This window comes from Gymnoscopelus microlampas (assembly GCF_963454915.1).
Source record: "Gymnoscopelus microlampas genome assembly, chromosome: 1".
NCBI classification, from domain to species: domain Eukaryota; kingdom Metazoa; phylum Chordata; class Actinopteri; order Myctophiformes; family Myctophidae; genus Gymnoscopelus; species Gymnoscopelus microlampas.
Genome location: NC_139962.1, coordinates 15898773 through 15925157, shown reverse-complemented (window position 1 = coordinate 15925157; position 26385 = coordinate 15898773). Strand labels below are relative to the sequence as shown.

Sequence of the window (26385 nt, the reverse complement as noted above, 5' to 3'; positions counted from 1 at the left end):
CTCCGCCAGGAGACTATGTTTTCGTTCTCGTCCTTCCGTGTGTCCACCAAGCTAACATTGGTCAAGCTTCACGTGACACGTGACAATATGTTGAAAGGGTGTGCTTTGATTGGCTAGCGAGACGCATGATGAAATAGAGTCCTATAAATATGTGTGTCACTTCACAGATCATTTATATCTTTTGAAGTGAGGTAAGACAGGATTGATCAGGAACAGTACTGGCGGAGACCTGTGCTCCGAGGAGCACATTTTCTAGTTTTTAAATTGTGAAAATAGCCAATCTGAACGCCCACAATGCGCTGCATCGCAATGCATTGTAAATATATTTTTGCCAATTTGTGAAAACATAAAAAAATAAAAGTAAACATTTAAAATGTAATATTTTCATAGGGACACCAGGTCGAAAGTGGTTAAAATATATATTATTACGGTATCATTTTCTTCTGTATTGGGAACGAGTGCGCACTAATAGTAAATTAAAAGATAATTCATAACTTTTTGTATAGTTGTGTGTGGTTGTCACAAAATCCCAAGGCACACCTGGACCTGGATCTCATGGCACAACCAGTGTGCCTCTGCACACCATTTGAGAACCACAGCTCTATTCTGGGGCTCGACAAATCTAGATGCACGGAGCTTGAAGCCCCATTCAGAACGCATCCACTGGTAGCAAACTGTGACATCCAGAAAAGACACCCAGACACGAGCCCAGCAAATGGAAATTATGTAACTGTGGACGAGCTTAAGGCCATCAGTAGACCTGGGCTTGTTCACATTCACATTCCTGCAAGCTTCTGAAACTGAACAGAGAGCATGGCTATAAAGTAAACACTTGCGGTGTCTTGTTTTGTAAGAATACCATTTCCACAATCTTGTGAGGCTGGCTATCACATGCTGACATTATGATACCAAGTTCTTCACCTAGGGGGGGAATAGAACAAGCTTTCAATTTAGCCTTATTTGTTAAGACTGTTTCAAAAACAATGAGTGGGTCTGTTCCAAAAGTACATATCTGACACCTAATAAGTGAACATATAGTAGAAGGGCCCTCTGAGCATTCAAACAAGATGCACCATGTTTTCATTTCTAAATTGTATCTCCATTGGTAAATCAACTACAATTAAAAATACTTTACCTTCACTATCATAATTTTCCATCAAATAGTGAATTCAATTAATTGCTCTCAAGGAAGGCAGAAAAAATAGAAATTAAATGTCCACCAACTGAAAATCAAGTGAAAGCAAAAGATTGTACACAGTTGAGTTCTGACAATGGACCTTTGTATTTGTTTAATTGTTTTGATTTAGTGATGGATGATTCTTTATAGTTTGAGGTCCGAAATGTGTCTTGTATCAGCAGCAGCACTAGCAACACCAAATACAAGAATAGTAGAAGGAAATAACAGGTGTTCATCGTTACAAATGTTGGAATCAATACTTGGTAATTACACATACTTGGGTACCAACTATGTAATCATGGCACAGACTATTTGTTTGAATATGTAGTAGTTATTGTGGTAACCGGAATACGCTCGCCCGCCCTTTTTGTCTGCGGAGCGCTCTCCCCCCGTGGTTCTTGTATTCTTATATTTGTTTTACTGAGGTTAAGGTTAAGAATAAGTTTAGGGTTAGGCATAGTTTTACTGCAGTTAAGTCGAATAAGGCTAGGTTTAGGCATAGTTTTACTGAGATTACGTTTAGGAATACCCGTGGCGACCGTTCCTGGAAACATACCAAAACTTGGCTACTGTATATACAAAAGTCTGTGAAAAGTCTGTGAAAAATCACAAAGATTTAAGTAGCTCGAACACTGCCAATTAATACTCCTTTACAGCAAAGACCCAGAAATATCGATTCATGCTCATCACGACCCAACCCAATGTAATAATTAGTTAAGATATTAAACCATATGTACTCCATTGACTGGAGTTGCCCAGGAGCCTATACTAGGCGCCACATTGCGACGTATTGTGAGCTTGTAGATCGTCTATTTTTGATGAATGTTTGCCCTAATATTGGACACTAGGGTTCATGTGGTTCAAACTAAATGTTTGACTGCTAGTCTGCTACAATAGCAGAAGGAAATTAAGAACAAAGCATTTGTGCGCTCATAAAAGCCAAATTTATAAGAGTCAAAGCACGTTTTTATACCAGTAATCATTATGATTGATCAGATTATGATTATGATTGACCTCGCCGCTCAGGGGTTCTTCTGGCCGATCTACGCGGCCACATCTTTTTTCTGTTCTGGCCCCACAGTGGTGGACAGTGGTGGAATGAACTCCCCACTGATGCCAGGACAGCAGAGTCATTGCCCTAAACCCACCTCTTCAGGAAACACTACCCTTCCTCTTTGCCTTGCCTACTTGTTGTTAATTAGTTGTACGAGCTCTTGTCTTATTGGATCTTGTTTATTCGATACACTTATTTGTTTTAGCTCTTGCTCATTTGATTTTCCTATTTGTCTCATCTGTTTAAGAAAGTAGGTAGCTGATATATTGCACTTTTACCTTAGCGCTAGGTATACTCTTAGTTGCTTGTTTTAGAAGAGAATGCACTTAATACTTCTGGTGACTAGTAGTTTCCTTGCCTAATGTTGAATGCACTTATTGTAAGTCGCTTTGGATAAAAGCGTCTGCTAAATGACTGTAATGTAATGTAATCAGAAAACCGTGAACATTTACCTAAAAATACTTTTTTTCATTACTTGGCTAATGCAGAGGTTGCCATACGAAATAATGTTGCTGTACAATTCTGTGACCCAATAGATATCCCGCAACCCAAGTCTGCGTCCCGACTGCCCTAGGGTACACATTGTGCTTCCTCTCCTCCCAGCCTTTATCTCATTTGCCAGCACAGATGAAGAGCTAATTATGAAATGGCAAAAAAGTACCCTGTCAGTGCTACTAGAGATAACCCTGACAGGAAGGGAAGCACATGGTCACATGCCAGCTGACACTTTGGTGAAATTAAACACAGAATGTACTGTAACGTTGGAACAGATATTTGTCCATATGGGTTCTAGTCATTTACCCGTTTCTGTATAACCAAAACAATATCAAAATTAGGGCATTAATCAGGGTTAATTTATACCTTGTCAGGAAGTTGCTTGGAAAAAGTAACACGATGAAGTATGAATTAGGGTTCATTGATAATTAGTAATGTGACAATTTTTTGTTTTTGTTTTTGGCTTCAATAAGTAATACATAACAGCCACTAATATTTGTACATGGTACAAAAATACAACATACTTGCTATACATAGACAAGCCAGTCCATCAATAGATCCTGCCCCCAGCTGTTACCACAAAGACAAAGACAAGGCCATTGAGGTCAATTGAAAGTTGTCCTTTCAATGGTTGTACTGAATGAGATTGTTATACAATTAATTGTACAGGAGATAGTGGCGACAGTGCCAATGAGAGAGGGAAAAAAGCATTCACTTTGTACAGTGAATTGGTAATAGCTTAGGGAAAAAGCCCCTTGTTATGAAACAAAAACAACACAAGGGGGGCCAGAGGAGTGGGGGGAACAGAAGAAAAGTGTGATGAGAGCAAAAGCGAAAGAGAGATAGAGAGAGAGAGGGAGAGAGAAAGAGCGCCAATATCAGTCCCCCTCCTCTCAGCCAACAGAAAAAGCACAGTGGATTAATTCATCACCACACGAAGCCTTTGCCTTCCTCTGGAATAAATTACCCAATGGCTCTCAACTTAGACTAAACACACACAATCTCTACTCTAGTGACCAGAGAAGGCTCAAAGGAGCACACACCAAAAAGAGAGGTAAAGAAAACTGACAACAGGACAGAAGTGGACCAGGTCCCAATCAAATTATATCTTCTCCCATCGTTAAATATATTGGATGATTTGTAAATGTACAAATATAACGTTTGTCATTTGTTCAAAAATCTCTCTGTCAACTTTCTACTTGCTGGCAACCAAATGTAGCTGAGTGTTTCCCAGACAGAGCCTTAGTTCACACCAAGACATCTCGACAACCTTCTCACCTTTGGCATGGAGAAGTTTAATGGGAAAAGTCTGAAGCTGATGTGAGAGATGGCTTTACCCCACATCATTCTCAACACACAAAGAGACAACAGTCTGCCAACAGACTTTTAAGCATTGTGCTGTGATTTTTGCTTGAAAATCTGTTATTTTTGGCGAGCGGCACCACTGTACAACAGAGTATAAATTGGGCTGTACACAGCTGTCATAAGACCTTGTACTTGAGCCTTATCATAGCTAGAGCGGCCCAGATGGTAACATACCCTTGACAAAGGCTAACATCACACTCTCAAACTCTCCCACCGACACTCCAAGGCACATGTGGGTTTCACAAGCACACAAAAACATCTGTATAAATGTAAAAAATATAAGACACATTAACTAGTTCACATTTTAAAAGCAATACAAATTTCTAGGTAGAGTAAACAGAGACTTAATAGTCAACTCAACTTTTAGTGTCGCCTGTGTGGGTATCCTCCCATGTGTGTTGACAAAACCTCCTGACACAAGCTTGGGAACACAGGCTACGTGTTTGTACTCACAGCGACACAAATAAACACATAGTACTGGATAGAGATCTGGGTCTTGTTTACTTTGTAGTGACAGTTTGTCCAGGTGTGTAGTGGTACCACTCTATGATTGTCCTCACTGCACAAACGGTCAGACTAAGTCTTAATATTAACTCTTATCAAAGTATTAAATGCAGGGCTGAGTGTTACAGACAATTAATTATTGGTGCTTTCACAAAATATTCATACAATGAGATTTTTTAAAATAAATAAATCATCAGTAATATTAAGCCAGGGGGAGAGGGATGAGTTGAGGGGACCACTGAGCTCAAGTATTTTGCAGCTGAGCTGGGAACTGACATGTATTTTACCTTGTAGATCAAATTTGATCACATCTGGCATGGGCACTGTATTACCTGAATTTTATTTTACGGTATTGTACGACTACTGAAAACATAACATTCAATTACAATTTTCAGCTTTTAATAATATCATTAAGGGAAAATATTACATATACTGTAGTGCACTGCAAACTGAGAATCCTCAAATGAATGGCAATTGCTTTAATGTTCTATTGTCTTCACATTTTTATTTTTGGTTGCTGTAATGTTTAGCAGTTGCACAAATGTAATGAACCCTAAGCCTGATGACTGATGACCTGTCAACTGTACAACCATTTAATCACTATCTGTGAAGTATTTCACAAAGCAGGATTATCAAATTAGATAGTTAATTTAAAACATGATATGAAGTGCCTTTAGGAGGTAACAATGGTTGTTAGCAGGCAAATAGCAATGGTACGGGAAACAGTGAGTGAAGTGGGTAATTGTAAATAACAGAACAGCTAGAACAGGTAAGTTCAGAAAATAACATCTCTTCGCTGTAATGTAACTTTAAATCCAGGAAAGGACAGTGCTTACACCATAACACAATTTTCAAAAACCCAAACAATGCCTAGATTCATATCACTATTTCAATATAATATTGATTTATTGCTCAGCCCTAAATCAATGCCTAATTATTGAGATACAATGAAGAAATAATGCTTTTTGAAAAGAAATCGGCGCTCAGGTCACGAGGCGTGTAAGTAAAGTAGGAGTCTTAGGGGTTCGAATGTCGAGCGTCTATACGAACACAATTGGCCTGTGTCCGGGGGAGGGAAGCCTGGCTGGAAGGGTGAGATTTGTCACTGCACGTAATCCTACGGGCTGGGGCGGCACCTGTCAGCGGGGAGTGTTGCGTGGGAGGAGTAGGGCGAAGGCTCTACGTCCTCCCGGTGGGGGCTCCTCACTGGCACGTGAGTCACAACAGCAGTGATAATACACAGAAATGTGTGTGGGGACTGGGGAGGAATCAATTGGCATGACGAATAGATTGGGGCGAAAAAAGGGGCGAAAAAAATAAGAAATTATTGGCTACTAGGGACCAATGAAGTCTAAGCAAGGGGAACTTATGCAATTCCAGAACAACAAACAATCAATACTAATCTCATGTAAACAGCAACAGTATATTACTGTGAAAACACACACCAGAAAAGGGACCACAGTGAAGGATGTTGGCAAAGGCAAGATTCAATGGGAGCGATCAGTAAGTGGCAAAATCTAATTCTGCTAATGTGGAGACTGGAGAGTGACGTGTAATAGGCATGGCTGAGCATGGCTGTCCATTTGGAATGACAAAGAAAATGTTGATGCTGACACCTTACACAACAGGGTTTAACCATCTCCAGTTGAAGGAGATTTACATGCCATTAGTCTAACTCAATCAGGGGACTCATTCAATCAGAAGCACAGTGGGCGTGTTTAGGTGGGGGCATTTGTCACATTGCCCTCTCACTGGATCCTGTGGTGACATTTGGCCACAAACTTTAGCTTGACAGAGGTCCTCAAATAGCCTGCGGTGTGTCAAACAATACACCCCACACACACACACACACACACACACACACACACACACACACACACACACACACACACACACACACACACACACACACACACACACACACACACACACACACACACACACACACACACACACACACACACACACACACACACAACTTCTCAAACCTATTGCATTAATGGAATTGCATTGTTACATACCATTTGTACTAGGCACATGCACCTGTGTGTGTACACACACACACGCGCGCGCACGCGCGAGATAGTTGTTCACAAAAATGTAAATTGGGATATAAACTACAAATGTCATTGAATTTAACCTGTAAAATGCCACTTAATGTCAAGTTACGATTATGTAGAGTTAGGTGCAAATTATTTGTGCAAAAATATATGTTTTAAATACTTGAACCTCCTGAGATAATCTGAAAACACATGGGTTTGAAGACCAACTCTTCAAATATTAGGTGGTTTGTGGGACAGCAATATTAAATATAAATGATATTAACAGTAAAACCTCCTATTCATAAAATTCCTACATATTGTCAGAAACCACTCCAGTCATTATGTATCCCTGCCTTCACAATCAAACTCAAATCCTCAGTGGTAATTTATACATTTGTAACTCTGTCAGTGTACAAAATGGTCCGAATGGTTACATTTGTATACTCTCAGAGTTAAATTGACACTGATGATTTTACTTTGTTGTATTCTTTTAGCTTCTTTCCAGTGGTTCAACTGTGCAGTCAGCACATGGTGAAGCAATCTAGTGAATCTACTGCTAATAAAAGACAATGACATGGGCAATGGAACCTTTCCAAAGCAATTAAAGGCCAATATTGATCTTTTATGGCAGTGGTACTCAACCTTTTCAGACCGCGACCCCCAAAAATAATCATATTTGAACTGGAGACCCGCCTTAATTTTTTTTGCCTCTTTCTTATATTTTTCGACAATTCGGCCAATGTATGACCAGTTTTATAATATAGTTTGTTGATTACGTTTGATGCAATGGCCTTTTTTCCATTTCATTTATTTTCTTTACTATTACTTTACTGTCATCTGGGGACCCTCAAACCACCGTTTTATGACTTGCTGTATGAGCACTGTTTCTCCTGGTCAACTTCCATTTAAATACATTTAAATAAAATATCACTTGTTTTGTGCACAATGCTGATTTCAAAGGAGACATGGTATGTTAGCTTGACATGGTGATTCCAAGCAAGATGTAGAATAGATGGGTAGATGGGCCTTAATTGATCCCGCTGGGGGGAATTCCATTATCATGGTAGTACCACAGTTCACAGGGATTAGGAATAAAGTACCAGAATCCAGGGGTTTAGCTATACTACAGAACTCTTGCTCAGCCAACTAGCATGGTTCATGGTGTATGATCTATTAACAGCTATAGATATACATTTCAAAGTGAATTAACAGCATATTCAACAGTAAATTAACAATCGACTAATATAAATGTAGTCAAGGTGCACTAACAAAATGCTATGATAAAATCCAGCTTTATAAAGAAAACTCTGTGGTTGTCTATCCTTAAAGTTTAATTATGTGGTAGAATAATTTTAATAGCCTAATAATTTCAGAAAATACATTTTTTTTGCCACTCTGCAAGCCACTTGAATAGTAAAGCCACTTATCTATATGTATTTATGGTCCAATACTGTACATCATGGAAAAGGTCAAAGATATTGTATATATTTTATATATATATGATATATTTTTTATTCACAAAGTATAAAAATGTTGACAAAATAAACTAGTAAGAAACTATACATAATCATGTCATGTCATAACCCTTTTCAACTGTTCTTTCATTAATGTTTGATGATGCACCATAGTCACTAGACTATAGTGCCTAACTTTTGAATCAAAGCTGAAATGTTGGGCCTGGAGGACCTACTGTATGAAAGGGCATCCTATCAAAAACAAGCTGGGCTAAATTGGGAGAGTGATGGATTGAACTTGAGTTTGACTGGTGCGGGCTCAACTATGGAAAAAGTAGGCTAAATGTGTAACCTTGTTGCCATTTAAGAAAGGAGTTAGTCCCCACATTTAACTGATAATATGCATTATTAGTACTCAATAGAAAGAAATAAGACATCATGCAGTGCTTCTTCATTTAAGAACTGTTACATGTGAATAATGTCCTACATCCTCAACATTCACACTGCCTCTAAACCCTGTGGAGAGAATTCACCTGGGGTTATGTGTACAGATCTTGAACCTGTGACCTACCACTGGTTGTATAAGTATCATGGCCTAGCATTGCGAGAACATGGTCAATAGCAAACAAAGCAGTCATGTTTTGAGTATGGAATTTTCATAATTTGATTGGAGCGAAAATGCACAGGCCTCTTGCAACGGTCTGAATGCAATGGTATATTACACACAGTGTGTGTGCGTTTGTGCAATGGTCACACACAATTCAATTCAAAGGGCTCACACACACACACACACACACACACACACACACACACACACACACACACACACACACACACACACACACACACACACACACACACACACACACACACACACACAAACACCTCTGACTCCTTGAATGTACTGTATATAGAATGTAGTCTCTCTCTCACCTTGCAACTCGCGGGTTTAATCGGCAGTCCCGAGGCAGGATTTCCTTGATGCTGAGTGGTGTTAGTCTGCTGGGGTGAGTGGGAATCCTCCGACTCTTTTCCACTGTGGTAGACCACCCTATCAGAGATATGAATACTTGAAGCACAGCCCATGCTTCAACCCACTTCAGCCTTTTTGCTTTTGCGCAAGTGCTTTACTTATAGGCTGCCCGACTGTCATTCGTGCCCCCCTCTCTCTCTCTCTCTCTCTCCTCCCCTTGGATGATGATGATGAGGTCCCCTGTTCTTTTCTATAGTATTTGTCTTATATTCGGCTCGGCCAACACAAAGCGTGTTTCTCCAATCTCCTTAACACAGACCATGAATATTATAATAATCTATCTTTCCCCCTCCCCACCCTCCCCACCCGACCAGGAAGCCGATTTCCTCTCTCCGTTTTTTCACATGAAGTTTAATTGAAGATGTTTTTTTTTTATCAAAAAGCACTGAGTTTATCCTCGAAAACACGAGTCCCGTTATTTCTTCACTTGGGCCGTTTAATTCCCATGAGCGATGTGTCCCTCACTCTGCATGGCTCCTGTTCTCGCCTTCGTACCACATCATCATTTTTCTCATTTCAACTTTACTGTTATTATCAAGTATGGGCCTATATAGACGCCAGAAGATCCTCTTCGGCTTTCATACAACAGTTTTATCCATTTTGTCCCAATAATTTCTAGTGATGCCGTGACGTCCTCCCCGCCCAAACCATGCAGTTTTTTATTGGGGAGTCCGTTTATAACAATCTGGTTTACCCACTTCAATTCAAGGCATCGGCCACAAACCGGTTCTCACGACAGTTTGTTCCAGTTCTGAGCCGTTCATCATCAACAGGCTAACATCATATGCACACCGCAGAGTATTCTTGTCAGTCGGTCCGATGTCAAGACTCCCCTATGAAACATTATGCAATGTAGTCCGGCTAAACGCTCCATTTATCAGCCCCGAATTTTACCAATTAAGAAATCGCAGAAATCTTGGGATCGCTTCCAGTCTCCATTCAGACAGACATCCGCTGCCTTACCAGGGGTTGAAATGAAGACGATCCGCTGGAAGATACGAAACCCCCACAATGTATCATCAGGGCCCACGATTTTCTCTCATTGTGAGGGGGAAAAGAAAAGATGTAAGAGGCTGTCAGATCGTAACGTGTGGAGGTACCACACCACCTCTGGAGAATGTAAACGCTTGGAGAGAAGAAAAAAAAAAGAAAAAAGAGAAAGAATCCAAGACCGCTCCGATCCAAGTTTCGGATAGGCTAATGCATAAAAAGGAAGGCAGATGCTGACTGTATGTATGTATACGCGCTACCACGGCAGAAATTCGCTACATAATGATGAATTCTGTTTGTCTTTTCTCTTGCCTTTTCTAGCCGTTTGCCCTCTTCCAGTTCTTCAGCGCTGCTTGACAGCAGCACATCCAATAAAAGCACCCGCAAGGATTGACCTACAGCCTTTACTGACGACAATGCAAATGAGCTCCGCTCGGCTAATCAGTGACGCGCTCGGCGCAGCTGGGTGGTCCCCGCCTTTCCGTGGGAACTTTGAAAACGCGGAGAGCGGATGGACTTTCTTTGGGGCTTCTTTTTCTGTACAGTTGCTCGTAAATATTGGTGGTTTTAGGGCAGTGGTTCTCAAACTTTTTCATGTCAAGGACCCCCAAATTGACACTTATTAGCCCGCGGACCCCCATTTGAAAAGATATGCCTCAGGGACCCCCATAAGAGACGATTTGTTACGGCTCTAGCAGTGATTCTGAACCATTTTAATTTCAAGGATCCTCAGTTTGACATGCACTAGGCTACGGACCCCCATTTAATGGCATTTCTATCTCTGGGACCCCAATTTATATTGTAAAATCAATGTTAATTTGGAACCAAATGGACCCTAACGGGTCCATTTGGTTCCATTTGTACACTCTCAGAGTTACAGACCCATAAGGGTCCATTGGTTCCTCACTATCATTTAGCTGGGGACCCCTTGGAACTCCATCAAGGACCCCTGGGGGTCCCCGGACCCCACTTTGAGAACCAATGGTTTAGGGGGCCCCCATAACATATTTGTGTTGTTAAAATGTTTCAAAAATACATACATTTTCCCCTTTTTTTCTCCAAGATTTATTTTTGAAAATAGCAGATCTACAAGCTCATAACTGTGAGCTTGTAGATTGGCTATTTTCGAACAGCCAGTGTGCTCATGTAGCCTAGTCCTATATTCGCTTCTTTTGGGCTTGTTTTCATAGACCTGCTGCTTATGTCTCTCACACAATCTGGCAACACTGAAAGCCAGTGGTCCGTGGGAACTTTCCGTGGGAACTTTGAAAAACATGGAGAGCGGATGGAAAAGCTGGTGATCGGTCTCCAGTGGTGGAAGAAGTACTTACTCAGATATTTTACTTATAAGTAAAAGTACCAATATATCACAATATGAAAATATATCCTACTCAGTCTGACTGCAAGTAAAAGGCCTGTGTTCAAAATGTTAGTTGAGTAAAAGTACACAAGTATTGGCATCAAAATATACTTAAGGTAGCCTACCTAAAAGTCAAAATACTGAAATGTTTGAAAACAGCAGATCTGCAATCACAACGCGTCACGATGCAACGCCTAATGATCTTGTAGATTTGCTATTTTCAAATAGCATAAAGTAGGGTTGGGCTAAAGTGGTTAATGTGTGTTTTATAATTTATCTGCAAAGTAACTATAGTAATTAAAGTTGTCAAATAATTTTAATGTAGTAAAAGTACAATATTTGCCTCTTGTAGTGGAGTAGAAGTAAAAGTATTGAAAATTGGAAATGCTCCAGTAAAGTAAAAAATACCTCAAAATTGTACTTAAGTACAGTAGGCTACTTGAGTAAATGTACTTAGTTACTTTACACCACTGGTGGTCGCTGGTCGGTCCTTGACTTTGTGCAATGAAAGCCTCTTGCTTTGCAGACAAGAGAAAATAAACTGGTGAGTAGGCCTATTGCGCGGGTCTGTCAAAAAGAAAAGAACCAGTAACCTTGATTATTTGATGGCAAATTACATTAGCGAGTAGCCTGTAAATCGTTCTTTACCGAGAAGAACATTTATTTAGGCCTATGTCACATTGAACTATTTAAAAACGGATACATTGCAGGGATTTCTCAAAACAGGCAATTTGTAGGCTAATTAAATTGGGTAGCATGGGTGTAGTTGGTACATGTTTTATATAAGTTGGACCATTACCTGGAAAATATGTTATCTTGATAAGCTGCTTTCATATTCTATGAGTTTGTGGTAGGAATTAATATACCACATTTGTATTCTGATTTTAAAAATCTTCTTCAGTTCTTGGAACCGTGCAAAACCCTTTTCCCTTTTTAAGTAGGACAATTGTCCTTCTCATTGATTAAAATCAGGTGTGGCTAAGTAAGTAATCTTCCTTCCACTTAACACTATAAGCAAAGTGTTGACAACAGGCCTTAATCCCATATCCCACCCACACCTGTCATAGGCTATTCATGTCAATGACAGAGAAAAAAATGAATATGTCAATACAGTTTTTAATCACCAGTGGCTTCTATTGAGATTCTAAATTCTTAACCCCTCAGACTCCCCAGTGTCCAGTGACTCTGATTAGTCCATGGCTGAGTGTGTATTTTACTCAAGAGTTTGTAAATATTGGTAATACTATATGCCAATAAATTGTTTGTTTCTTCCACTGATACAATGTATTAAAAATAAAAATAAATCCATAACCCCTAAATTCAATGAATTGTTTAAATGAATCATTGTTTTATATATGATGACCTTGCTGCCCTGGTATTTGACCTTTGTGCCCTCCAAAAATCGACAACACCAAGGGCCAAGGGCCAGCTCTTGTTTTCTAAAGGTTAGGTGAAAAATTGGAAAAAAGTAAACATAACCTGAACAAATACAAACAAAATTATTCCAATATTACATTAATTTGTGAAATAATTATACATAAATCATTTAGCCTACACTACCAACTCAATTCATGTTTTGATCTTTTCTTTTCTTGTGTATTACAAAGCACATATTTTGGATGTTCTCTCCCAGGTTCATGAGCCACATCCTAAATGAAGTCACAGAACATAGAATGTCCACTAGAGGGTCTGGTTCCCATGTCTTTTCTTTTTTTCTTTTTCTTTTTTTTAGCATTAGAGTAGTCAAATATGGATGTCCAGCATGTACAGTATTTTTCATGTAGAAATTAATGAGAAGTATGACCAGTTTTTCACATTTAAACCCTTGGGACTTTGGAAAACTTTCTCTTCACTTTGTCTTAAATAGTGAATGTTATTGACACGATTAATCTGAAGTGTCTTGAGATCTTGATGATAAACAGGTCTTTCTGTATAGTTTGCAGGTAGAAGCTTGATTTGCTCATATAAAGTTTTAATTGTCATCAAGAACGCTGATAATTATGGTAAAACCAAAGATGGAGCCCTGTCTATTGTTCTATCATCAGGGTTTCCTTACCACCACCGCTGGTGAGGTTTGGATTTAGTAGCCCTGTCAAATGCAGCTTGACAGTTCATGCAACTGGTTGTTATTCATTTGATTCTTTTAAATATTATTTTTATTTTTTCACTGTCATATACTGCCTCCCCCTGGCCAGCCGGGGCGCCTGATGGAGGGGAAAGGAACTGGTTGGAATAACGTGTTCCTTCCACACGCTACATCCAACCAGGGAAACTCTCCCCTGTCAGGTGACAAGAAGGTCAGTTGGCTCTCATGCATTGAAGGAGGCATGAGCTCGGCCCTGGCCTCCCTAGGTTGGCAGAGGGAAGGTAGTGCCCAGGATTACATAGACAATTGGCATTGGGTGTAAAAAATGGGGTTACAAAATCGTGGGATAAAAAATTAAGTAAGATAATAATAAAGGTGCAGTGGGGAGGGGCTTCAGGATATTGCAGTGTTGTGGCCAATTCAATGTCTGGTACCCTGCTGTGAATTAATTACATTTCTGAAGCCACTGACATTAATGGAAACCAATGATAAGATTTAATGATGGCAAACTTTATTGGGGCCATGTTTGCAGTTCACTGAACACACATGGGACACTGAGGAAAGCTTTAGCTGAAGTGTGTGCCCAGAAGTGTGTTCCCATTGAGTCATGTAGGACTTTGGCTATTTATTTTTTGATATGTGAAAAAGGTTAAGTGGATTAATTGCAATGGAGTGATGACCTATGCTGTGTTTCTGCAGTTCATTGAAACAAGCATACACCAATGTAACATTTGCTATACAACTAACATTAAGGCCAGCATTAAATGTCCTAGGACAGGGAGGGGAGGAGAGGAATAAATAACTTTTTGCAGAGTTTTGAAAGTTTTGAAAAAGTGATGTTCGCTGTGCATGAGAGTGACATGGTCTGTAGCTGAACAGTCACCTGATCAGGATGTAGGAATTAACCCTTTAGAATTGAATACCCCTAGTCAACCCTCAAGTCAACACACATATAGATAGATAGATAGATAGATAGATAGATAGATAAATAGATAGATAGATAGATAGATAGATGGATAGATGGATAGACGGATGGACGGATGGACGGATGGATGGATGGATGGATGGATAGAATCAGAATCAGAATCAGAATCAGAATCAGAATCATCTTTAGGTAGATAGATGGACAGACAGAGAGACAGACAGACAGACAGACAGACAGACAGACAGCTAACAGCTAGTCCCAACGCTACTGCGCCAAGTGCTTACGGGGCACATGATTCTTTTAAACATCTGACCTCATACTTTCTGTCCACCTGCTTTATTTGCTAAGTGCAGTCACTGTACAGGAATTTGCTTTGATAATATGACTAGTACAAAGACATATGTACGTACATAAGCAACATATTATTCTTACATACCCGCACAGACAAGGACTCACATTTAGTAAAGTAGGACAGTGAAAGATAGTGCAATTACCCTACAAATGGTCAGTAATATTATTAATGTAAATAGTACATAAGTACTGTGTACTGTGTTCTTTTAGGTAGAGTCACAGAAGTGATCGTTAAATATACAGATATTTGGTTACATTTTGTTGTTATGGTGTTGAAATGACAAGTCTTAATCTTAAAATATGAAGTATCTACGGTTCAAGTCGTCTGTCTAGAGACCTCTACTAGAGAGAGAAACTTGTTTCTATTATTTTAAGGCCAACATTTCAATCAAAATCTCTCAATGACTTTCACACATTAGGATAATGCACTCAGATGTCCTTGTGTAACAGTGTATCAAAACCCAGCAATGTATACATTTTCTCTAATCTCTAGTCATTAACTATACTATAATATTTAGCCTGTTGGCTTGCTAATTTAAAATATGTTAATATGTTAAATAGAATAGCCTATATATTGTATTTCAAAGTCATCTTTATTGAACTTGTTAATGATGTGTCCTTGGCTTTTAGAAGAATATGTGTCTGAGATGCGATCATGCATCTGAAGTAGTACTTACATCAAATTATCATGCCTCACTGCTACTGTATGTGGGGCAGAATAATACAAGGATAATAATATACCTTGCAATGGAATATCAATGCATCTTCTATGCATGTAATAACCACTTAGAAAGGAGAATTTGCTGTTTAGCATCAGGTGATGGCAAAGGTAGAACTTTGCATGGCCACTGCTGTCTGCTATATCTCAACTAAGTTCCAAGTAAATTAAATCAAGTGTCTTGCTCAGGGACACCTCAACACATTGCCGGGGCCGGGAATCAAACCTGTTTCCCAGGCGGCCTGTACCCATTCAGCTATGGTGGCACCGTTGCATGATAACAGAAGCACGATAACAGAACTCTAGTGCAGTGAGTTTGTTGGGGCATTATAGGAACCACTTATGCAATTGTTTGATTAGTGCTGATCTATCACTGATTTAGAAGTGATCTGTTTTTGAAGGGAAAGAACATGTTGTGAGAAATAAATTACACACAGGCAGAGAACATTGCTTTATATCCAGGCTGAGATCATATTATATAAATTTGCTTTCATTCATATACAGTCATGGACTAAACTATACTTGACTAGGCTATCCAATCGTTCACATAATATTTTTACATACTTAAACAGTGTAATTCTGATACAATATACTTCAGTGCTATTGATATTCTCTGCCAGTGGATGGCAGCAGAGCACACTGTAACAGTTGTTGAAGCAGTCTTTGCCACTTCTTATTGCCACTTCTTATCCCTACTACCTAACTAATTATAACATAAGGATAATTTATACGTAAAAAAAAAATTCACGTCTTCAATGTCTTTCCGAGCCATAAAGTCTATTTTAGAAATCCACAAAACTATACTAAATGTTATCAAAACCATACATTTATCTTTTTAAAACTCTTGGAAACCAGTTTTTGTCCAGTTTTACTGCTTGGTAGACTGCAGTATAGGTCAGCTAGAACAACACACGATGACATAATGTTTTCCATTACTCATCAGTCATGTTAATATTTCACAGACATATAGGTGTTAAATAGACCAATTATTTGTTTACTAACATTGAGACTGGATGCACAGGTGATTGTTTCATGCAATCAATTCTCAACCTGTTATTTTGGGGTCGCACCCCAACCCCCTCTTGTGTGTTGGCTAGTGAGGCGCTTCCTAGCGAGACCTGACAGAATGGGTTTCATTTGGAGCCAGTATGACGTTTGCAGCCAGTGTGACGTGGTCTGTTAAGGGGTCTACAGTATATGTTGGCACATTACCTACAACCTCAGATACCATTCAGTTAGATTATATTCCCTGCTTGACATGGCCCAGAGTGACACAATATATTAGAATAACAATGCATGCAGCTGTAGATATTGTCAATGGAGATGGTAAAGCGCCGGCCATGCTGGATATGGCCAGAGAGTAGTGGCTATCTCTCTGTAAATGGTGCATTTATATAGCACGATTATCCATAGTACTTTACAATGAGCATTACATTCACAGAAAAGGCAAAAAAAATCATGTAAGGCACCAACCTGCGCATCAGGACGGAGCAGTTAGTGGGTTCAGTGCCTTGCAGTGTCTTGCACTTTGACACTAACCCAGGTTTCCACTACTAGCCTATAGTACTGCAAGACCCCCCCCCCCCCCCACCCCCAGTCCCCCACCCCCAGTCCCCCACCCAATAAAATACAAATAAAATATAAAATAAAAAATAATTAGATGTTTTATTTTACATTATTGTGATGTACCAGGAGGAAAGATGTGTTTTTATGACTTCATTCCTAACTATCACAAGCAAGATTATGCTGCGGTGCACATATTGGGCACTGGCAGATAATGTTGCTTCATAGCAATAGCAGAATAAATAAAATAAAATAAGTGATGCTGACCTCGGCACAATAATGACAGTGAGACACTTAAATTTAAACATTTAATATTGTTGCACAAACAAACCATCAACCATCCTTAAACGTTGAATATAATGATTCAAAGTTGTATAACATGACAGCATTCAAGCCTTATAAACCTCCAACATTACATTACATTGCTGTATGTGCATCAAGGAACATAAATCTGAAAAAAAAACATCACTCGTCATGTGGGCATTTTCCAGCATGAAAACAAAAGCCAAGCACTTCAGTGAAAATATTTGTAGCATAAGCTTTAACTGGCCCAGATTTGCAATAACAGAAAATAGCAGAGGCAAAAGGTATACAATATCTGATATGGACCTCATACTTTTTAAGAAATATATAAAAACACTAATTGTTGGGGGAAAATATAAATATAAATATAAATGTATTCAATCAGTACCATTCTTCACAAAATAACATACCTGAAATATGAAATTATTGTTTAATGACCTACATCACTTTTATACATCCTTTTAGTAGAAAAAAAAAAACGTAGGAAAAAAATCTATATTAGAGAATAGAATTGTTTTCTGAGCTCTGAAGCCCAGCCCACACCAATCATTTGCGATGCAACAAAACCATTGCAATACATTGCAGAGATAAATCGCAGCGGCCAGAATTGTGCCTTTGCAGGTCTTGCAGCAAGTGGCTGCAAGTTGCAACTCACTGCATAGCGAATCATTGGTGAGGATTGGGCTTTACAGGGAGGTAGACCCTTGCCCCCTGTGCCCAAGTCTGATGATGGTGACATACCAAATTGTACCCTGTCCTCATAATTTTCCAATCCAGTTGTCCAATAGCCAGGCCAGAAATGCAGTTATTATTGAGATTTTTTAAGATCTTATTTTGTATTTGTTTATTTGTTGCTGTTGAGAAGAAATCTCTGAACTAAGCTGTTTGCAAAGGCAACAACATGCACAACACTCTCCAATTTACACAAATCATACACTCATTTAAAACTAAGACTTTAAGACTTAAGGCCCCATCCAGAATTGGAGTCAGTGGCAGCTAAACATGAGATTGCAATGTAATATGTGTAATATATAGTAATAATTAGAATTTTGAGTCATGGTATAGGATTTGAAAGCCTATAATCTTACAAGCTCAATAAAAACTGCCTGTCTGGCGAGGCTAGTTGAAGTAGGACTGCAGGGTACCACGGCGGCGGACATCAGTTGTCCAGCAGTGGAAACCACCACCGAGGGAGTTGGCATGGCGAATGTTCACCTTTATGGTCTTGATACCTGGGGTAAAAAATATGTCACTTTTAAATTATCCTTATACCTAATTAAACTCTGCCATACAAGGGTGTGCAGCACTTGAAATAGCAGATCTACAAGCTCACAATGTGTTGCACCACAACACACACGTTATGGGCTTGCATAGATCTGCTATTTTCGGTGTGAGACTCTGTTGTACGACTAAGCATAAATCAGGCTTCACTTTACAAAACATACTGTTTCCATATAAAAAAAAAGTACATGAATAGACTATCAGAACAAAACAGTTGAATTAATGGATTATGTCTGCACAGGTAAATAAAAAAAGCTTTATGTCAACTCACCAAGGTTCTCAAACATTTTCTGTATGGTGGTTTCATTGGCATCAACCATTACACGCTTCTCATCCAACATTAATACATTCATGGACAGCCATTTGGAGGACATCCACAGTGGGTGGTCTAAACAGGAGATAAGATGGAGGCACATTCACAAACTCCAAATATTAAGCTCATGGCAATTTAAGGCTGTAGTAACACCTATCCTGAGCCTTCCAACCTTGGAGAACTTCTGGTTTCTAACTGTTATCCAGGGAAATGACATAAACTATTAGAGAAACAGCTGCTAAGTTGCTAAATTGCTAGCCTACAAAGAATGTCCATAAGATTTTGTACTTATAATGTCTTATTATTCTTTTAACTTTGCTAGTGGTTTAACAGCTGAAAGGATGCTGACATGGGTTTTCACATGTCTCCAATAAACAATAGAATGTTTATGCTGTCTGAATGTTTAAACTGTCTTAATGCTTAATGATTTTTGCAAAGCACTTTGAATTGTCTTGTTGTTGAAATGTGCTTGCCTTGCTTTGCCTTCTCTATAGGTCATTATTAGTTTCAAAACTCACCATCAGGAATCAAGGGCATTGGGGGTTTCACGACTGTCCAGCCAGCTTTATTAAACATGTCAATCTGAGAAACACAAAACACAATGGAACGCACCTATTATTGCATTATCTCACAAGAGGGTAGCTCTGGACACTAAGAGAAATATCCATCTCTCACACTCTCTCTCTCTCTCTCTCTCTCTCTCTCTCTCTCTCTCTCTCTCTCTCTCTCTCAGCCCCTCTGATCTTACCTGGCGACAAGGGCGATCAGGGTTGGACAACACCAGTCCTGGCCCAATAATGTTAAAAGTGGCATCGATGTGCATAGGGTTGGGATCCTTGAAGGAGATTATGTGGATCTTGTAATCTGGGGCAAGATGCCGACGCATCCACTCAATCCCCATGTAGTTTGTAACCTGCAGAGGAAGCAATGGAATATGTGTCACTGTCAAAGCGTACAGGTGGATGCTGACCGGGTAGTATATAATCGCAACTTCCCCAGATCAATTACGTCTGGACCTGTGTTTAATGCCCCTGTCTGACCTCAGTTTACCGTCTCTCTACTATCCTTTCAAAATAATAAATGCAATATGAGGGGCCATGGAGCACACAAAGAGAACATGCAAGACAATTTTAAGGCTTGTGACCTGTGAGAGGTTTGTGTGACCTGTTCAATAATCTACCTCTTCTACAGCATTAGCAAATTTTACGTTATCTAATCTTTTTTCCCTCCTGCAGATTGTGGTTAACTGTTGCCACTGTTATTTGAGCCTCGGCCCATAGTATCCGATAACATTGAGGAATTTGCCCTGTGGTTATTGGCAGTGGTGATTTTATAAGGCGAGAGGGGGGGGGGGGGGGGGGGGGGCAAATAGGCCAGCACAGCTCTGATCTCAGCCCTTTTGTTCTCATGATTGTAAAATATATATTACGCTAATCAACAAAATTATTAAATAAAAATGTGGATGTTTGTGTGCTAAAAATGGAGACTGGTTATTGAGATGGAAAACTATTAGATGGAAAACTATATTAAGAGGAAAATGTTCTCCCTATCAAGACTCAGACTATGTTCTGGCGAACAGGAATGTGACATGTCATGTATACCTGACTCCTTTGGACGAACAGATCCGTTCCAGCTCTGATGAAATCGGCAGCATCAAAGCAGGGCTCGTGCTCTGTGGTGACAAACTTCCCCTCGGCAGCCAGCTTGTGTCTGTCCTCCACTGTGCGGATGGGGTAGTCCTGCAGGAGACATTGTGAAGACGATTATCTCCAGGGCAGTTACGTTATTGTCTCTATAATGTGAAGGCGACATCCAACACAGCACGTTTGATTTCTCAAACAGTATCCTGCTGTGCACAGAGGAAAATATTGAATCTTAATTTATACAGTAGGAGGCAATAAAGGGTAGCCTACCACAAACCAGGAATGAATTGTCGCTGTCGGGTGGAAACCTTGTATGTCCAAAACGGCTACTTTTCAGGACACAAACGTGTTGCGTTGAGACGCATTGTGAGCTTGTAGTTCAGCTATTTTTGCATGACGCTGTCATACGACGAAGTATAACATAGGTCATTCGTTTATGAAAAAACTAATAGATGAAATATGGAAATACAAGGTTTCTGCCCAATAGTGACAACATATTTTACAAAAAGGCCTCACCTGATCATACAGCTCATCAGCCATAGTAGGTTTGGGAGCAGTGGTCCATTTAGCACCTTTTCTGAAGTATTCTTTGATCAGAGGCCTGTATGCACGGTATTCAAAGAAACGAGCCCTCCAGGCCATGGGAGCCTCGATAATCTCATTGCCCACAACCATGAGGATGTCTCTGGGCATGGCAGCATACATGCCTGAGTATGGGAAAAGATACACATCATGTCCTCAGTCTATATAAAACACCTTATACAGAAAGAACATATGGGTCGGAGATCGATTGCTTGGTAAGTAAGTGGTAGAGTAGTTGTAAAGAGATAATACTATGGGATCATACACAAGTCTCAACAAATTGCTCATAGTTTAGCCATTTGGCGGCCTCATATAGACAATATTCACTGAATGCCTAAAAACAAAGGTTTGAAATGCCAGTCAGTGGTTAATGATAAGATAGTCCTCTACTTCTTGCATCCATCATCATCACGTGTTTACCTGATGACGTGAAGTCTGGAGTTTTGTATTCAAGTGACCAGTCAATTGGCTCTGGCCTTCGAACAGTAACCCCCTCCAGACGTAGAATATTGCACATTTCCTCTATCTCAGCAATAGCCTTCTTCAAGTGTTCCGCAGGAAAACATTGGCCCCCATACTTCTGATACCAGGGCCAGTACTTGTCATATGTGTTAGCCTGTCAACAATTCAACAGTAAGACAAGAAAATCACAAAGAGGGCAATGGCAATCGTGTACATTTATTCCCTAAGCTTTTGTGAGATGTCTCTGCACATGTTTCCATAAGAAGTCAAACTGAGGATTCTACTTTGTAGAGAGTGATCTGACTTGCACAGAAACATATCAATGCGTGTTTCAAACAAATTCCTTTTTTCTTACTTTGACCTCCACGGTAAACGGAGGCACGCGGGCATTTTCGGCACGGCCAACGATCACCTCCTCAAGTGGGTCCCATTCATTGTAAGCACAGACGGGACACTCCTGCTGTACAGGCTCAGTAACGGCTTCATCCTCGACGGCGATGGCAGGACGGGCCTGTGCAGCTGCTGCAGCACTGGAGGTGCTCTGGAATGCACGCTGCACCCAGCCAGTCACAGCCCGCCCAAACTAGGAGGCAAGAGAAATGCAGCAGAAATTGAGACCCTCTTTTCATGTTGAACTGAGATGTATACATACACAACAACTTGTAAAAACCTTGTTTTAAAAAAAGATGACATGAGTGTGCTTGGCCCTTAACCCTTCTTCAAATCCTGGGTCACCACATTGGATCTGTAGGCTATAGATGGTGACATGTTGAACTTGACAGAAGTAGCCTAATCCCTAAATTGTCTTGGCACCCAAACTAAACAAAGACAAGTTGAATGGAATTGTCAGTATAGATTTTCTATTTTTCTTATTTTTGACATGGTTAGCAGACATTAACTTCAAAGCAGTCAAGTTAGTTTTCTAACCTATTCCACAAGTCTATTCCACAACAATAAATAGGCAAAATACTAATACTAACAATTAGTCATAGTAATAATAATTAGTTGATATGCTTACAAGTTTTTGGCTTCTTACTTATTTACATTTACGTTTTTGTTAACAAAAAGGTATAAAGCTTTGTGGAAAGCTTTAATACAATTTGGTAAACAGCCAAAAATCCTCTAAATTAAAGATAATTCCATTCCTCTCTCATTCATTTTAAACTAATCCATGAAACTTTTACACTGCATTTAGTTTTCTCTTATTTTATTTTTTTGTATAGGCTATGTTAATTGGCTTGGCTGCGGAAAGTAAATAGTACAGTAGCTACAGTAATAGTAACGCTGATTGGAAATATTCAACAGGTCAACGGGTGTATTCGGTTGTGAGCCAACTTGTGATGAGCCGCTACTGAGATAGGCTGATAGGCTGGCTGGCACTGGTCCAATCATCTACGTGGTCAGTGACTCTAAGGAGCGCAGCTGCGCCAAGCAGCTGTCCAGTCACTCACTCATCCACAGGAACCAAATGGAACTATTTCAGAAATAGGTCAAATCGACCCTGCGACGTCTTCAATCTTCATCACAGTATTAGGCTACTGTTTTTTATTCAAGATACTTATTCTAGATAAATATAGCATACAGTTTTTCTTTCTTTTTTGTTCTTTTTTTTCTCCAAAAATGAAAAGTATGGTAGTTGGCCTACATCAGCTAGCCCACTGTTTCCCAAACAGTGGGTCGGGACCCATTTGTCACAAGTAACTATCCCATATTTTGTTTCCTACATTTTGTTTTTAATTATTATTATTTCAAAACATTTCCAAAAACATTCCAAAAATGCTAAATCTTTCATGAATTAAAAATCAAAGAATTTCATGAATTAAAAAAAAAAAAAAAAAAGAAATTCCATAAATTAGAAAACAAGTTTTTAAGACATAGTGAAAATAGCCGATCTGTAAGCCCACAACACGTGCGAAGCAAGGCCTTGTGAGCTTGTAGATCTGCTATTTTCACTAGTTTGGGTCCTGGGCAAACATCTGATTTCTCTTTTGGGTCTTGAGCAAAAACGTTTGGGAACCACTGCTAGCCTATACCTAGTGAATTTTAGGCTATTTCTGCACCTATCTGTAGTAGTAGCCTAAACCTCAGATGTAGGCTATTAGCCACACGCGTTGAGTCCTTTTTCCATCAGAATTTGTTTTTGCATTGGTAAATTTGGAAAAACCATTACCATGCCTACGATCAGATGAGCCGCCTCAGCCCCTCTGCTACCTCCTCTCAGACATCTGACACGCAGCATTATCCAATAAGAAGTTGTGGAAAATTATGTAATATTGAAGTCAAGCAGCTTCGCGGCAGCAGCGCAGAATCCTAAGTATCCACCTATCTCTCTCTCTTTGAGAATGAATGAAGACGCCTCAGTCAGTTCACTCAACTTTATAACCTAGGAGCAGCCGACGGGCAGAACGCTCCTTTTAAACCATTGGTCACCTTAAGTTGTTGGGCAACGTGACCTGAGAAAATGCCCCATGAAACACTATCCCTTACGCCAGCAAATTCTTATCTTAGCTACTGCCTTAAATATTCCATAGCCTATATTTTTTTCTTTCGAATGTCATTATTGACTGCTACATTTTTTTAACTAGCCTGCCTCCTTTAGAACGGATAAACTAGGCCTACGTAATTAATTCAGCTCAAGCTATTTTGTGATATTTTACATTTCGTAAAAACTCAATAGCCTACACAGCCTGCCACTGCTTAGCTGCAGTGTAAGCTATTGGTAGGAATTCCTTTAAGCCAAGCATTGTTTTAAGCTAAGTGTGTTAGTGTGTGCCTGTGTGAGTGCATGATGTGTCATGTGTATACTCACTTGTAGATTTGTATTTACTAATATTTCTTATAAAACCATATCATGACCTCATGACAAAGAAAAGACAAAATCACCAAGATAGTGCAGGCTGTATCATTCATTTCATCACATTGCTTCACTGGACTGTGCTCACAGTTTCACAAGAGAGACCTCATTGACACCTGATATCACCTGTCTGTCCAATGGCCAGAGTTCAAAGAATAGACTGGAAATGGCTTCAAGAGGACAACTCGGGCAGCCAGTATGGACATGTTCTGAAAATGACCTATACTGATAGACAGAAACTGATAAGAGACGCCATGTAGAAGGATATTGTTTTATCATTTCAACAGCTGTAGTCCGTTGAAACATATTTCATGTTTTGTATGTTTTGATTGATTGATGTACTTTATTTAGTAAGACATGAGAATATCAGTACATGGAAGTACAAATTCACAATACAAGGTCTACTAAACTGGGAGACTCATTAAGCACTGAGCTTGTTTAAGATGAGATCCCCAAGATGTAAAAATGTAAATAATGCATTTGTTATATTGTCATGCTTTATATGAAAGACATCTCCTTATGCTCACCCTCGATTGTTCGTTTTGCATCACATCATCTTATTCCCTAGGACAAGGTTGTCACAGCCCTTTCATTGGGTTCTCTTGAGAAATCTGAGTTGAGACTATATGCCATTATATCACCAACCTGTTTATATTATTTTATAGCTTTGCTTCCAGCATTTAATCTTTCCCTGTGATAGATTTATAAATATGTATTTATCAATCTGGTAACGATATACAGTATTTCATTTGTATATGCCTGTTGATATTTGGTATATCCAGCATGCCCCTTATGTCAATCTGGGTAAAAGGGTTTGTGCCTGAGTCCCCGGCAGTGCCTGCAATTTTGTTTGATTTAATTAATTCATACCTGACTGATAGAGATATGGACCTGATTTTATAGAGAAAAATAAAGATATCATTCTGTGTAATTTCACAGGGCAACTAGTTCATCTAAATGTTGTTTGGCTCATGCTTTTTTATATTGATAGACAACTTGACAACTTTACAATAATCAATCTGTAGGGGCATCTACTCTGTGACATGTTTGTTTGAACATTCTGCACGCCATCCAGCCAAGCGGGGCCATCAGCTGCACCAGCAGAGAAGACCCCTCTAACCATAACGTGCGCACAGCCTTCACACAGGTCAACATCCAGGAAGCGGCAGGACCTGATGGGATTCCAGGCTGGGTCCTTAAAGCATGTGCAGACCAGCTGGCGGGTGTTTTCGCTGACATCTTCAACCTCTCCCTCTCCCAGTCTGCGGTCCCTGCAGGGCTCAAAATGTCAACCATCGTGCCCATCCCCAAAAAGGCCAAAGTGACATGCTTGAATGACTGGAGACCTGTCACTCTCACCCAGAGATAGTCAGCAAATGCTTTGAGAAGCTGGTGAGGGAATACATCTGCTCCGCGCTACCTGCCTCGCTGGACCCATGGCAGTTTGCATACCGCAAAAACAGATCCACCGATGACACTATTGCCATGGCTCTCCACACTGTCTCTCACACGTCGACAACAAACTGCTGATGGACAAATATGTATCTTCGTGGACTACAGCTCAGCATTCAACACCATTGTCCTAGAAAAACTTGACACAAAGCACCCAAGCATGTGTGACTGAATACAAGACTTCCTGTTCAACCGACATCAGGTGGTGAGAATGGGCAGCATCACATCTGACCTAGCCTCGCGTAGCCAGACAATATCACACGACACACTGCGTGGATATTAGGCTTCGTCCACACGTACACGGGTATTTTCATAAACGCAGATATTTCGTTTTCGTTTTTGAAAACCTCCGCGTCTACACGGCCCTGTTTAAAAAAA

At 39.8% G+C, this 26385-nt stretch overlaps 2 protein-coding genes across 4 annotated transcripts in view; both read right to left on the bottom strand.

Annotated features, from left to right (window-relative positions):
• pde8a (phosphodiesterase 8A) overlaps window positions 1-10504 on the bottom strand; it is a 64573-nt gene extending 54069 nt beyond the window's left edge. Inside the window, exons 1-2 of one of the 3 annotated variants that reach the window (XM_084057312.1) lie at window positions 10088-10504; window positions 9025-9142 (exon numbers count right to left, since the gene is read on the bottom strand). Coding sequence is in view for 2 of the 3 variants with exons in the window: in XM_084057314.1 (XP_083913440.1) it covers window positions 9025-9177 (153 nt within the window). In the remaining variant the exon portion in view is untranslated. Of the gene's footprint in view, window positions 1-9024; window positions 9427-10087 lie in introns of those variants that run through there. The other 2 variants (XM_084057314.1, XM_084057311.1) reach the window with 2 other exon arrangements.
• A 7909-nt stretch (window positions 10505-18413) lies between these two features.
• Window positions 18414-23986, bottom strand: gatm (glycine amidinotransferase (L-arginine:glycine amidinotransferase)). The gene is made up of 9 exons (XM_084060967.1): window positions 23872-23986; window positions 22057-22284; window positions 21660-21855; window positions 21174-21364; window positions 20616-20753; window positions 19763-19927; window positions 19533-19596; window positions 18973-19089; window positions 18414-18652 (listed from the first exon to the last, which is right to left on the bottom strand). The coding sequence occupies exons 1-9, from the start codon at window positions 23938-23940 to the stop codon at window positions 18540-18542; spliced, it is 1281 nt and encodes a 426-aa protein (XP_083917093.1). The 5' UTR covers window positions 23941-23986; the 3' UTR covers window positions 18414-18539.
• Between the last annotated feature and the right edge of the window lie 2399 nt (window positions 23987-26385).

Excerpts from the sequence above, each read along its gene's own strand:
- gatm (XM_084060967.1), bottom strand. The coding sequence starts at position 23,940 with ATGCTGCGTGTCAGATGTCTGAGAGGAGGTAGCAGAGGGGCTGAGGCG. Across the intron at positions 21,365-21,659 it reads TCCAGACTTCACGTCATCAG|GCATGTATGCTGCCATGCCC; the intron begins GTAAACACGTGA and ends TCCCATACTCAG. Across the intron at positions 19,597-19,762 it reads CTGATCGCCCTTGTCGCCAG|ATTGACATGTTTAATAAAGC; the intron begins GTAAGATCAGAG and ends TGTGTTTCTCAG.